The following is a 12632-nucleotide window of genomic DNA, read 5'->3' as shown; positions in this document are numbered from 1 at the left end:
AATAAAGGTATAATAACATTACACTGTAATAAAGGTATAATAACACAATGTATTATTACACTGAAATAAAGGTATAATAACAATGTTTTATTACACTGTAATAAAGGTATAATAACACAATGTATTATTACACTGTAATAAAGGTATAATAACATTACACTGCAATAAAGGTATAATAACATTACACTGTAATAAAGGTATAATTACACAATGTATTATTACACTGTAATAAAGGTATAATAACATTACACTGCAATAAAGGTATAATAACATTACACTGTAATAAAGGTATAATTACACAATGTATTATTACACTGTAATAAAGGTATAATAACATTACACTGTAATAAAGGTATAATTACACAATGTATTATTACACTGCAATAAATGTATAATAACATTACACTGCAATAAAGGTATAATAACATTACACTGTAATAAAGGTATAATAACACAATGTATTATTACACTGCAATAAAGGTATAATAACATTACACTGTAATAAAGGTATAATTACACAATGTATTATTACACTGCGATAAAGGTATAATAACATTACACTGCAATAAAGGTATAATAACATTACACTGTAATAAAGGTATAATTACACAATGTATTATTACACTGCAATAAAGGTATAATAACATTACACTGTAATAAAGGTATAATAACACAATGTATTATTACACTGAAATAAAGGTATAATAACAATGTTTTATTACACTGTAATAAAGGTATAATAACACAATGTATTATTACACTGTAATAAAGGTATAATAACATTACACTGCAATAAAGGTATAATAACATTACACTGTAATAAAGGTATAATTACACAATGTATTATTACACTGTAATAAAGGTATAATAACATTACACTGCAATAAAGGTATAATAACATTACACTGTAATAAAGGTATAATTACACAATGTATTATTACACTGTAATAAAGGTATAATAACATTACACTGTAATAAAGGTATAATAACATTACACTGTAATAAAGGTATAATTACACAATGTATTATTACACTGCAATAAATGTATAATAACATTACACTGCAATAAAGGTATAATAACATTACACTGTAATAAAGGTATAATAACACAATGTATTATTACACTGCAATAAAGGTATAATAACATTACACTGTAATAAAGGTATAATAACACAATGTATTATTACACTGCCATAAAGGTATAATAACACAATGTATTATTACACTGTAATAAATGTATAATAACACAATGTATTATTACACTGTAATAAAGGTATAATAACACAATGTATTATTACACTGTAATAAAGGTATAATTACACAATGTATTATTACACTGTAATAAAGGTATAACTACACAATGTATTATTACACTGCAATAAAGGTATAATAACACAATGTATTATTACGTTGTAATAAAGGTATAATTACATTACACTGCAATAAAGGTATAATAACACAATGTATTATTACACTGTAATAAAGGTATAATAACACAATGTATTATTACGTTGTAATAAAGGTATAATTACATTACACTGTAATAAAGGTATAATTACACAATATATTATTAAGGCCCTTGCACACTGAGTCCGTAATTATCGCATGCGTTTTTTCATGATGTCTGATAATTCCATGTAGCCTGGTTGTCTCTGTGTAGTCTTGCTAATTATGCAGTCTCATATGCCATGTATTTGCCAGGAGATGAAAAATAATTCAAGTGGAAAAACAATATTTGGTGCTGAAGGAGACGGAGCTGAGCTCCGGCAGGGTGTGTTGTCCTGATGAGGCTCCTGCCCAATTTAACCTCTGCATGTGCACGAGCAATAGTTGCGGGCTGCAGTTTCACTTAACGGCCGCCGGTGTCGCTAATAACAAGAGTTTCTGAAATCTATATATACAGTGAGGAAAATAAGTATTTGAACACCCTGCTATTTTGCAAGTTCTCCCACTTGGAAATCATGGAGGGGTCTGAAATTGTCATCGTAGGTGCATGTCCACTGTGAGAGACATAATCTAAAAAAAAAAATACAGAAATCACAATGTATGATTTTTTAACTATTTATTTGTATGATACAGCTGCAAATAAGTATTTGAACACCTGTCTATCAGCTAGAATTTTGACCCTCAAAGACCTGTTAGTCTGCCTTTAAAATGTCCACCTCCACTCCATTTATTATCCTAAATTAGATGCACCTATTTGAGGTCGTTAGCTGCATAAAGACACCTGTCCACCCCATACAATCAGTAAGAATCCAACTACTAACATGGCCAAGACCAAAGAGCTGTCCAAAGACACTAGAGACAAAATTGTACACCTCCACAAGGCTGGAAAGGGCTACGGGGAAATTGCCAAGCAGCTTGGTGAAAAAAGGTCCACTGTTGGAGCAATCATTAGAAAATGGAAGAAGCTAAACATGACTGTCAATCTCCCTCGGACTGGGGCTCCATGCAAGATCTCACCTCGTGGGGTCTCAATGATCCTAAGAAAGGTGAGAAATCAGCCCAGAACTACACGGGAGGAGCTGGTCAATGACCTGAAAAGAGCTGGGACCACCGTTTCCAAGGTTACTGTTGGTAATACACTAAGACGTCATGGTTTGAAATCATGCATGGCACGGAAGGTTCCCCTGCTTAAACCAGCACATGTCAAGGCCCGTCTTAAGTTTGCCAATGACCATTTGGATGATCCAGAGGAGTCATGGGAGAAAGTCATGTGGTCAGATGAGACCAAAATAGAACTTTTTGGTCATAATTCCACTGAACGTGTTTGGAGGAAGAAGAATGATGAGTACCATCCCAAGAACACCATCCCTACTGTGAAGCATGGGGGTGGTAGCATCATGCTTTGGGGGTGTTTTTCTGCTCATGGGACAGGGCGACTGCACTGTATTAAGGAGAGGATGACCGGGGCCATGTATTGAGAGATTTTGGGGAACAACCTCCTTCCCTCAGTTAGAGCATTGAAGATGGGTCGAGGCTGGGTCTTCCAACATGAAAATGACCCGAAGCACACAGCCAGGATAACCAAGGAGTGGCTCTGTAAGAAGCATATCAAGGTTCTGGCGTGGCCTAGCCAGTCTCCAGACCTAAACCCAATAGAGAATCTTTGGAGGGAGCTCAAACTCTGTGTTTCTCAGCGACAGCCCAGAAACCTGACTGATCTAGAGAAGATCTGTGTGGAGGAGTGGGCCAAAATCCCTCCTGCAGTGTGTGCAAACCTGGTGAAAAACTACAGGAAACATTTGACCTCTGTAATTGCAAACAAAGGCTACTGTACCAAATATTAACATTTTCTCAGGTGTTCAAATACTTATTTGCAGCTGTATCATACAAATAAATAGTTAAAAAATCATACATTGTGATTTCTGTATTTTTTTTTTTAGATTATGTCTCTCACAGTGGACATGCACCTACGATGACAATTTCAGACCCCTCCATGATTTCTAAGTGGGAGAACTTGCAAAATAGCAGGGTGTTCAAATACTTATTTTCCTCACTGTAACCCCTTTTAATATTTATGATATCATGAAGATGTTCACATTGGTTAAACTCATTTTTGTGACACAACAATGTAATCGCATTTTGCTTGTTAGCCATGTTGATTTTATGACCATATTTGTTGAGTGACTGCAAGAGATGTTTAAAAAAATCACATATCACAGGATAAGGTATGATCATCTAGTAAAGGCAAAAAGGTGAATACAAATGATTACATGAAATTGTGACCAGTTATAGGATGGTAGATGTGCAAAAAAATTAACTTTATTAATTTAATTACCTAGTTTAAAAAAAGAAATTTTCAAAACTAGTATTTTAACTAATTCTTATTGCCAAAGCTCTAATGAAAATAAGCAAACATTGCGTAATAATGTTCAATCACTAATTTTATTCTTCAACATTAGGTATGAATCCAACACTATAAAATTAATTGGGTCATCAGGAATAAAAAGTTACATCTTCAAAACCAAACACCGTTTATAAATAAAACAACACAGTGTTACATTGACATTTGTGCATAAAAATGCTGTACTTTGGAATTGAGTTGAGAGGTCTGAATAATAATAATATTCACAGAACAGATTAAAACATTAAATACTTGTGTATAGGCCACATCGAAGAATTGTGCAGAGGATAACGACGGGTGAGGGTTTAATACAACTTAAACGCATTTTAACATGCAAAGAGGTTGAATCATCTGCATACAGAACGAAAACAACTTCCTAACATCTTATGAACAGAAACGTCAACTTCCTGAGATGGGTAAACATTAAGAAGCAGGAGTCATGTGTGCACGACCAAAACGTTCAAGTGTGATGGGGAACTTTAAAATATCACTTCTAAAGTATTATTAGTAATACTTAACAGTGTAAGTCTTCCCTGACCGGGTAAATGTAGCTAAACAACCAGCTATGTACCCTTGATGTACACTTTATACAGTTGCTGTTTAATTATTTATATTCAAATAACGTTTCATGCACGTTGTACATTTCCCAACTAAAAACTATCAATGGAAAAAGAAAACAAAATCAACTGTAGCGGTTTCCCATTGTCTTTGAAATGATGCTGGAATGCTGAAGTCACTTTTCTGGGTCCACGGTCATGGTGAGCGTGACCTCCGGCACCTGAAGTTGCCCTTTGACCTTGTCGTGAAACTTCTCTCTGTAGCGATTGAACTCCATGATGCTCTCCGGCTCCTCTTCCAACCAGAACTTATCGAACTCGTACGCCAGGTAACCTACCAACAGAGACAGAGGAAACACGTGACCATAACGGAGAGGATTTTCTGAAGCGAAAAACAGGTCCAACAAAGAAAAAAAACATAAATACTTTTTTTATTATTTTAGTTTTACATAAAATAAACGTAAGCCTATTTTAGGACCCTTGAATACAACATTTACTGTAATATAAGGCAAAAATGTAATACTTTATAAAACTTTTTCAAATAAGCACAAATGTAGTATGACTTACTCACTTATGCAAAAAAAAAATTTTTTTATTACTAACTAAAAAAAAGTGATAAGTAATTTTAAAGTATAAATTGTGCAGTATTTGTATTTTTAGTCAACATAGTGTTCCTTTGAATTTCTGCTGAATTTAAAAATGTTTTTTTTTTCAGTAATTTTTTTTCAATTTTTTTTTTAAAGTAACGAGAACGAGAAAATGTAATGCAAAAAAAAAAAGCAAAATATAATTTCTAATTTTTATTTTGGAATGAAATAATATGACCATGATTTTGACAAATTTTGTCAGATTCACTCTTCTATCATGTTTAAACTTTTTTTTAACTTTAATACACTATTTTTAAACATTTCTATGGAAGTGATTTTATCTTGATATATATTCACATATAAATCTATCTATAACGCATGTGTGTGAGAGAGAGAGAGAGTGTGAGTGAGAGTGTGTGTGTCTGAGTGAAAGTAAGTGTGTGTGTGTGTGTGTGTGTGAGAGTGAGTGTGTTTGTGTGTGAGTGAGAGTGAGTGTGTGTGTCTGAGTGAGTGTCTGTGCGTGAGTGAGAGTGAGTGAGTGTGTCTGTGTGAGTGAGAGTGTGTGTGTCTGAGTGTGAGAGTGAGTGTGTGTGTGAGTGAGAGTGTGAGCGTCTGAGTGTGAGAGTGTGTCTGTGTGAGAGTGTGTGTGTATGAGTGAGAGTGTGAGCGTGTCTGTGTGAGAGTGTGTGTGAGTGAGTGAGTGTTTACTCACAGTAGAACTGATGGAAGTCCTGCATTTGTGGTTTTCCAGAGACTGTGTTATAGAAATGAAGCTTCAGAGCGTCACTCTTCATCAAGCTGTACGCCATCTCAGTCAGATTGATGCCCACTATGGCATACGAGTACCTGCAATGACACAAAGAAATTACAATAACTATCAATTTCACTGACTTTGTGAGTGATGATGCTGAGTAACACTGAGTGTGGCGTATGGCGTAGAGAACTTACCCTAGTGTGGGGTGATTAGCGTGTGACAGGACCTGCCGGGCTGCGTTGGTGTATTTCTCACTGAAAAAACTGAGGAAACAAAGAAAAACATGAATGATCAAGGAAGCAACGGGATGAAAACATCCACTTCCTGTAACTCATCATGATCAGAAAGGTTCCACATACAGAAGGTTTGTGAGTCCCAGCATCCCCATCCCTCTGAAGTCAGTCTTCGGGTCGTCGCCCTGAAAACCGATGTTTCCCCACTGCTTCGTGATCCTCGATTCCAACTTCTCTGACGGCATCAACAGGTCCCACAACTGGAGGACAGCAAGCAAACACACAGAGCAGTCAGAACTGAAGCTCAAATCATAGTCAGGTATGATGTCAGACTGTAAATCCATCACCTTCAGAAGCATGTTCTCATGTTCCTCGTTTTCAGAGTCGAACACCTCTTTTCTTAGGTCCTCAACCGCCTCAAACAGATTGTTATATCCGTTGATTTGCAACAAGCATTGACGAAGATTCCCCTTAAACCTGTAAGAGATTTTTTTTTTTGCATGTAAAACTGATGTTAGACCTTGATAACATCCATAACATACACATATCTTGACTAGATTCTGTTTACACATGGTATCAAGATACATTTCGGTCGACCGGATCACAAGTGGACGACGCTAAATACAGGTGAAAAATGTATAAATTTTTTTTTTTATTATTATTATTAAAAATTCTTTGATATTTTAATTTATTTTTATATTTATTTTGTTTTAATTAGGGAAAACTGATTATTTTTAACTAGATTTTTACATGAATACATTGCAAAATATTATGTTGTTGATCTTGTAGTTTGAGCAGTTTTTTTTTTCTCCCTTGAAATATTGTTATTTCAAATTAAAGGATGATTTTTTTGTAATGTGTATTTTGTAAAAAAAAGTTAATAAAAAAAATGTTTCTTAAGTATACTGTTAAAAACAAAATCTTACATAAACATTTAGCAACAAACTTGGCAACAGAGGCTATTTGGTCAAAATGATGGTTCCTCTAATCAGAAAAATTACAGTTTATGCCATTTCAGAGCAGATATATAAATGTGGTGTGAGGGATTAATAATGTAAAACAACAACAACAGATAATCGCATATTGTGAACAAAATAAAAAATGTGAATGTCTTCACTTTTAAGTTTATTTTCCCAACTGAATGAAGTGAACACAATCCTAATAGAGCCTCACGTAGGATCTTTCTGCTCCTTGATTCTCTTTTCCCGGATTATTTGAGCCAGATGGTCCTCCAAATCATTCTCCTTCAAAGACAAAGCTGCTCGCAATACCTGATCAAACACAAACGTTTAGAGTGCACAATAAAGTGAGTTAATCAGATCAATCTTGGCTAAAGATTGTGGTCCACATAAATGTTTAGCTAATACTCCGATAATAAAGTGCTGAAGCGACCATCTTGTCTTTACACATACCTTGCTTTTGGAGGACTTCAGAGAATACTCTACAAAGAAAGGCAAAAACGACAAGTGATGCATGGCAATTAAAATACTGTCTTAGATTTCATCCAATTATAATCACTACAAACAGGTCACTGCATGAACAGAACTTACATTTTTGGTTAAACAACACCTTGAAAGGGATCGTGAAATGAAAACTCTGTCATTAATTACTCACCCTCATGTCGTTCCAGACCCGTAAGACTTTCGTTCATCTTCAGAAAACAAATTTAGATCTTTTTAATTAAATCTGAGAGATTTCTGTCCCTCCATTGACAGGCTACGCAACTACCACTTTGACGCTTCAAAAAGTTCATAAAGCAATCGTAAAACTAATTCATATGAATTTAGCAGTTTAGTCCAAATTTTCTTAAGAGTGATAGATTTATCCGATGAACAGATTTAATTGAGGCTTTTATTCACATATTGGTACCTCATTGGTTCTCGCACGCCAAGCGACCATGACGTGCTCGCTGATGAATGTTAATATGTGAATAAAAGCCTAAATTAAATCTGTTCATCATATAAATCTTTCATATAAACTGCTAAATTCATATGGATTACATTTGTTGATTACATTACGATCTCCTTATGAACTTTCTGAGGCGTTAAAGTGGTAGTTTGGAGGGACAGAAAGCTGTCAGATTTCATCAATAAGATCTTCATTTGTGTTTGGAACATGAATGAAAGTGTCACAGTCTTACAGGTTTGGAGCGACATGAGGATGAGTAATTAATGACAGAATTTTCCGTTTCGAGTGAACAATCCCTTTAACTATTCTCCCATACATTAATTTTAAGGCATAAATAAATAAGTCCTTGTCACCTATCTGTGATGTCCTCAGAGCTCCAGCTTTGCATCGGGCACAAATGCGCTGTAACTCGCATCTTCCAGTGAGAATCCGGAGGAACCATTTCAGCCAGAAGCGCAGACAGGAGGAATAGAAACACTGCCAGATATACCCCAACATCCTCTGAAACACAAACATCATCAGTTAGTTTCAGTCCAACTACTGCACTTTCTCCCACACGCATTACTGGACACGCGACAGGAATGCAACGTACACAATATGGACACTTTTCATGCATGTTCATAGAATGAACTGCATACAGCTCGTGCACACAGCTCTTGTCTCTATGTCTACACATGAATAATGTACACTTCATGCAATGCAAATGAGCTGCTGATCCTTGTACTCAGTCAAAACAACAAGGTTTCTGCTAGGAACAAGCATTATTAGTAATCTATTTCCCAATAAGATCTGTGCATGACTGTCCACTGTCCACCATCAAATCAGCCCTCAGAACTCACACAAAGCACACAAACTTTTCAACTACATGACTAATATAGCTTATACATAATCTAAAAATGATGCTTTAAGAATATCAGCCGGACAACACAACAGGTTGTTCATGCACGAGACATAAATTGGCCATCAAAAACACAAATAAGCCGCGTGAACTCAACTAATGACGCAATTCACGACAATGCCTCCGTTTATACTGCTTCACGTTGAGTCGCTGCTTTTTCTAGCATTTAATACTATGTTCTAAAGATGTTATAAAGTGCAGTAACTGTATGGATCACACTTACTAGCTATCACTTCGCCCGGAAATGATTCGGATTCTTGCGCATGCGCAGAATAACCCAGAGGGCGCAAGTGAGCCTGCGACAAGTCTGTTTTTATTCTCAATACATTTAATTTAATATCATATACATGGGTCATTTAGAGTATGTTATTTATATAAAGACTACAATTATCTGTTTGAAAAGTGTTAGAGTAAGAATCACTGATCTATAGACCTTATTCACAGCAGCGCCATCTTTGGTTTTCAACGGGAATGAAAGCGAGGCTGAGAGGGATTGACATGAATCTCTTCAGTGGGCTGTACTGTTATTTAATGTGTTTTTGGATTGTTACGCTGACAAAACAATGCAAAAACAATCTTTCCATGAAATTTCAGTAGACAAAAAACTCCAGACAACGTGAGCAGAGGAAAATTGTAAAAAGTTCCCAGCGCTACTCGTCGTAATTGCATTTTTACTAGAACGAATTAAATTAGATAGCTCTCAAATTCAGTTGTTACTAGTAAGAATGCAATTGCAGAGCTCTGCAATTATACATATCTTTAATGTGTTTTCTTTGACTAGTAAAAATGGAATTAGTGAGCCCTCTAATTGTAATGGTAACTAGCAAGAACTGAATTGTAGAGCTCTGTAAAAATGAATGGAAGTCAATGGAGACATGACTAGCAAAAATGTATTTGTAGAGATCTCTGAAATGTTACTGGTAATTGAATTTGAGATTTCTGTAATTGTAATTGTTACTAGTAAGAATTGAATTGTAGAGCTCTCTTAATTTTATTCTTATTACCAAAAATGCAATTAGAATGAGCAACGTTGGGAACATTAAAATAATATGGCTTGCCATAATCTCTGAGCTTTTTACAGCAGATGCTGTTGAAAACATACTCCCACATCCTTTGAATATCCAAAGGTATTTTAATTGAGACTGCACTTACAAAAAGCAATTTAAGCTAATGAAAAATGTATAAACTGAGCATAACTAGTAAAATGTTTCCACTTAATTTTACATAATTTTGCATTGCTACAAAAAAAAGAAAGAAAAGTAATTGATTACGTAACCCAAACACTGAAAACAACAAAGTACAGAAAGCACTTTTTAGTTCTATTCAGTTCTATTTTTTTAGAGTGAGAAGTCTTCTGTGAACAAAAAAAAAATACAAGAACGGATCAAACACAAACCATTTTTTTACCAAAATAATTCATGAATTATAAACTAACTCAGGAAAAAAGCTTACATGGAAACAAAGTAAATAGCTCACTAGTACAAATCAGACCAGTCACACACCCTTTGAAGTGCAGTGCATTTAGTGCCAGACAAGAGTAACACCGTAACAATCAAAACTGGTGTTTCTCTGCATGTATTTTACTTCCAAATCCATCAGGAGGCACTAGCGAGCTGAAGCGTAATAATGGCAGGTCCAGAGAGCGGGGGCCATCTTTGGGGATCCTCATGGGTGGAGGTGGAGGCGGGAATCTGGATGATCTGCCGTCATCATTTCCTGTGTTATTGTTGTCGTCGCCATTAGCGACAGCATTCACGACACTGCTAATGCTAGTTTTCTGACAGCGAAGCAGAAACACCCCCCTAAAGTGTCGACGGTATAGATAAAGGATCACCAACAGTATCAGCAAGATGAGCAACACGAGCAGGCCACAGATGGCGTAAACACCCCGGAGGATTGTGGGAGATGATGTCTCGTTACAGTCTAGAAAGTGAGTGGAGAGGAAAATTAAGTTATGCAAGGCAATCAGAGAACAGTTTTTGGGAAAATATTTAATTTAATATGAGAGCGGACTAATCACCCATAAACAGTGTGGACCTGTCAACATAAACTTCTGAATATCAGTCTCTTACCAGGTTCGTCAGACGCCGCGCAAACGCTCGCTCCCTCGCGGTAACCATGGAGACAGCGACAGGAGTACGAGCCGAACTGATTCACACACTCGGCGTGAGCGTCACACACCACCATTTGTGTCTCACACTCATTGATGTCTGTTCAAACACACACACACAGAAATTGACAGACTGATTACCTCTAGACTAGTTCTTAAATGCAGTCTTATGAGAGTGTGTGAGAGCGAGTGTGTGGGTGAGTGAATGTGAGCGTGCGAGTGTGCGTGCGTGCGTATGAGTGAGTGTGCGAGTGAGTGTGCGAGCGTGTGAGTGAGTGTGCGAGTGAGTGCATGTGAGTGAGTGTACGAGAGTGTGAGTGAGTGTGTGAGTGAGTGTGCGTGCGAGTCCGAGCGTGTGAGTGAGCGAGCGTGCGTGCATGCAAGTGAGTGTGCTCGAGTGAGTGTGCGGCTAAGCGTGCGTGTGAGTGAATGTGCGAGTGAGTGTGTGTGAGTGCGGGTGAGTGTGCGTGCGAGTGAGTGAGTTGTTTCTTTGGCTAGTATGAGGTCACAGCAAGGTTTCTGAAAGCACAGAGGAACCTGAAAGGTCATGTGACGAGTGTGCGATCACCTTCAGTAGAGACCGATGCAATGACGCCCTGAGTTCTGCTGGTTTGAGATTTGATGGTTCTGTCCTGTAGCTCCTGCAGACGAGACTGAAGATCCCCTACAGTGGCCTTCTGAAACCTCAGCCACACGATGAAGAAAACGCCAGAACTCAACCTACAAACAAACCCGTGGACAGTCTGTCAGCTGATCTAGAAGAGCCCCCCAGTGAACATGCTTCAGGAGGTGCTCACTTTTTCAGTCGTTTGAAGTCCAGGCTCTTCAGGGTGAGACGTCCACACGCTTCTCGTATCTGTAAACCAATTTTGAGCCCAAAAGTTGCCCGATTGACAATATTCTAAATGTATAAGGGAATCGCAATATTTAGGGAATTTACGTGACCCTGGATCATAAAACCAGTCACATGTCACACAGGTATATTTAACAATACATTGTATGGGTCAAAATTATTGAATTTTCTTTTATGCCAAAAATCATTAGGATATTAAGTAAAGATTATGTTCCATGAAGATATTTTGTTAATTTTCTACTGTAAATATATAAAAAATATATATATTTGTGAGTGGATGCAGCAAAAATCTTTTTTATCAATCGATTTTTTCCACCCTCAGATTCCAGATTTTCAAATAGCTGCATCTTGGCCAAACATTGTCCTATCCTAACAAACCATACATCAATAGAGAGCTTATTTATTCAGCTCAATTATAAATCTCAATTTCAAAAAAGTGACCCTTGTGACTGGTTTTGTGGTCCAGGATCACATAAGGAATCATAACCCTGAGCATCACCATGTTCTCGAGAGCAGATCTGAGGGAAGAGGATTCTTCATGATGTTCAGGCTCCAGACGGACCTCGACACCCGCCTCCAACAACAGCTCTGATTGGACAGATGATGTTACAGCAATATATATAACTTTGTTATTTTGATTTTAATGATAAACTGTAAGTGGCAGCTTTATGTAACCTAATGTTGAGGTTAATGTGGTACTTTCTCACCGCCAGGTAAATGACTGTAGTGTGTGACATTTCCTGAGGTCTGCTGGTAGTGAGCTTTCTCTGTGGATGGAGGGAAACAATGGTTAATGCAAGAAAACACAAGGTAAAGATAAAATGTCTGGGTCATATTTAAAACTAATAATTATTATAACTAACTTTTTTTTAAACAAAATCAATA

General features: G+C 36.6%; 2 protein-coding genes across 3 annotated transcripts in view; both read right to left on the bottom strand.

The window, feature by feature from the left end:
* Positions 1 to 3869: 3869 nt before the first annotated feature.
* elmod2 (ELMO/CED-12 domain containing 2) lies at positions 3870 to 9042 on the bottom strand. 2 transcript variants are annotated; one of them, XM_084103906.1, is made up of 9 exons: positions 9008 to 9042; positions 8240 to 8387; positions 7391 to 7419; positions 7152 to 7249; positions 6326 to 6455; positions 6105 to 6238; positions 5940 to 6008; positions 5704 to 5837; positions 3870 to 4738 (listed from the first exon to the last, which is right to left on the bottom strand). In XM_084103906.1, exons 2-9 carry the CDS (start codon positions 8382 to 8384, stop codon positions 4581 to 4583), a joined length of 897 nt encoding a protein of 298 aa, XP_083960032.1. In that variant the 5' UTR covers positions 8385 to 8387; positions 9008 to 9042; the 3' UTR covers positions 3870 to 4580. The 2 variants fall into 2 exon arrangements, with proteins under 2 accessions (XP_083960032.1, XP_083960033.1); XM_084103907.1 differs by having other exon boundaries at positions 8882 to 9024.
* A 1182-nt stretch (positions 9043 to 10224) lies between these two features.
* Positions 10225 to 12632, bottom strand: part of LOC311077987 (uncharacterized protein) — a gene marked incomplete at its 5' end in the record, with an annotated part of 11418 nt that continues 9010 nt past the window's right edge. The window contains 6 exons of the mRNA XM_084106633.1: positions 10225 to 10707; positions 10857 to 10994; positions 11463 to 11614; positions 11692 to 11750; positions 12247 to 12335; positions 12455 to 12514. Coding sequence (XP_083962759.1) covers positions 10337 to 10707; positions 10857 to 10994; positions 11463 to 11614; positions 11692 to 11750; positions 12247 to 12335; positions 12455 to 12514 — 869 coding nt within the window. The 3' untranslated portion in view covers positions 10225 to 10336. The remainder of the gene's footprint in view (positions 10708 to 10856; positions 10995 to 11462; positions 11615 to 11691; positions 11751 to 12246; positions 12336 to 12454; positions 12515 to 12632) is intronic.

The sequence above is a fragment of the Abramis brama genome (assembly GCF_963993115.1).
Source record: "Abramis brama genome assembly, chromosome: 2".
Taxonomy (NCBI): domain Eukaryota; kingdom Metazoa; phylum Chordata; class Actinopteri; order Cypriniformes; family Leuciscidae; genus Abramis; species Abramis brama.
The sequence above is the reverse complement of the archived record's forward strand: the minus strand, read 5'-3'. Positions and strand labels throughout refer to the sequence as shown.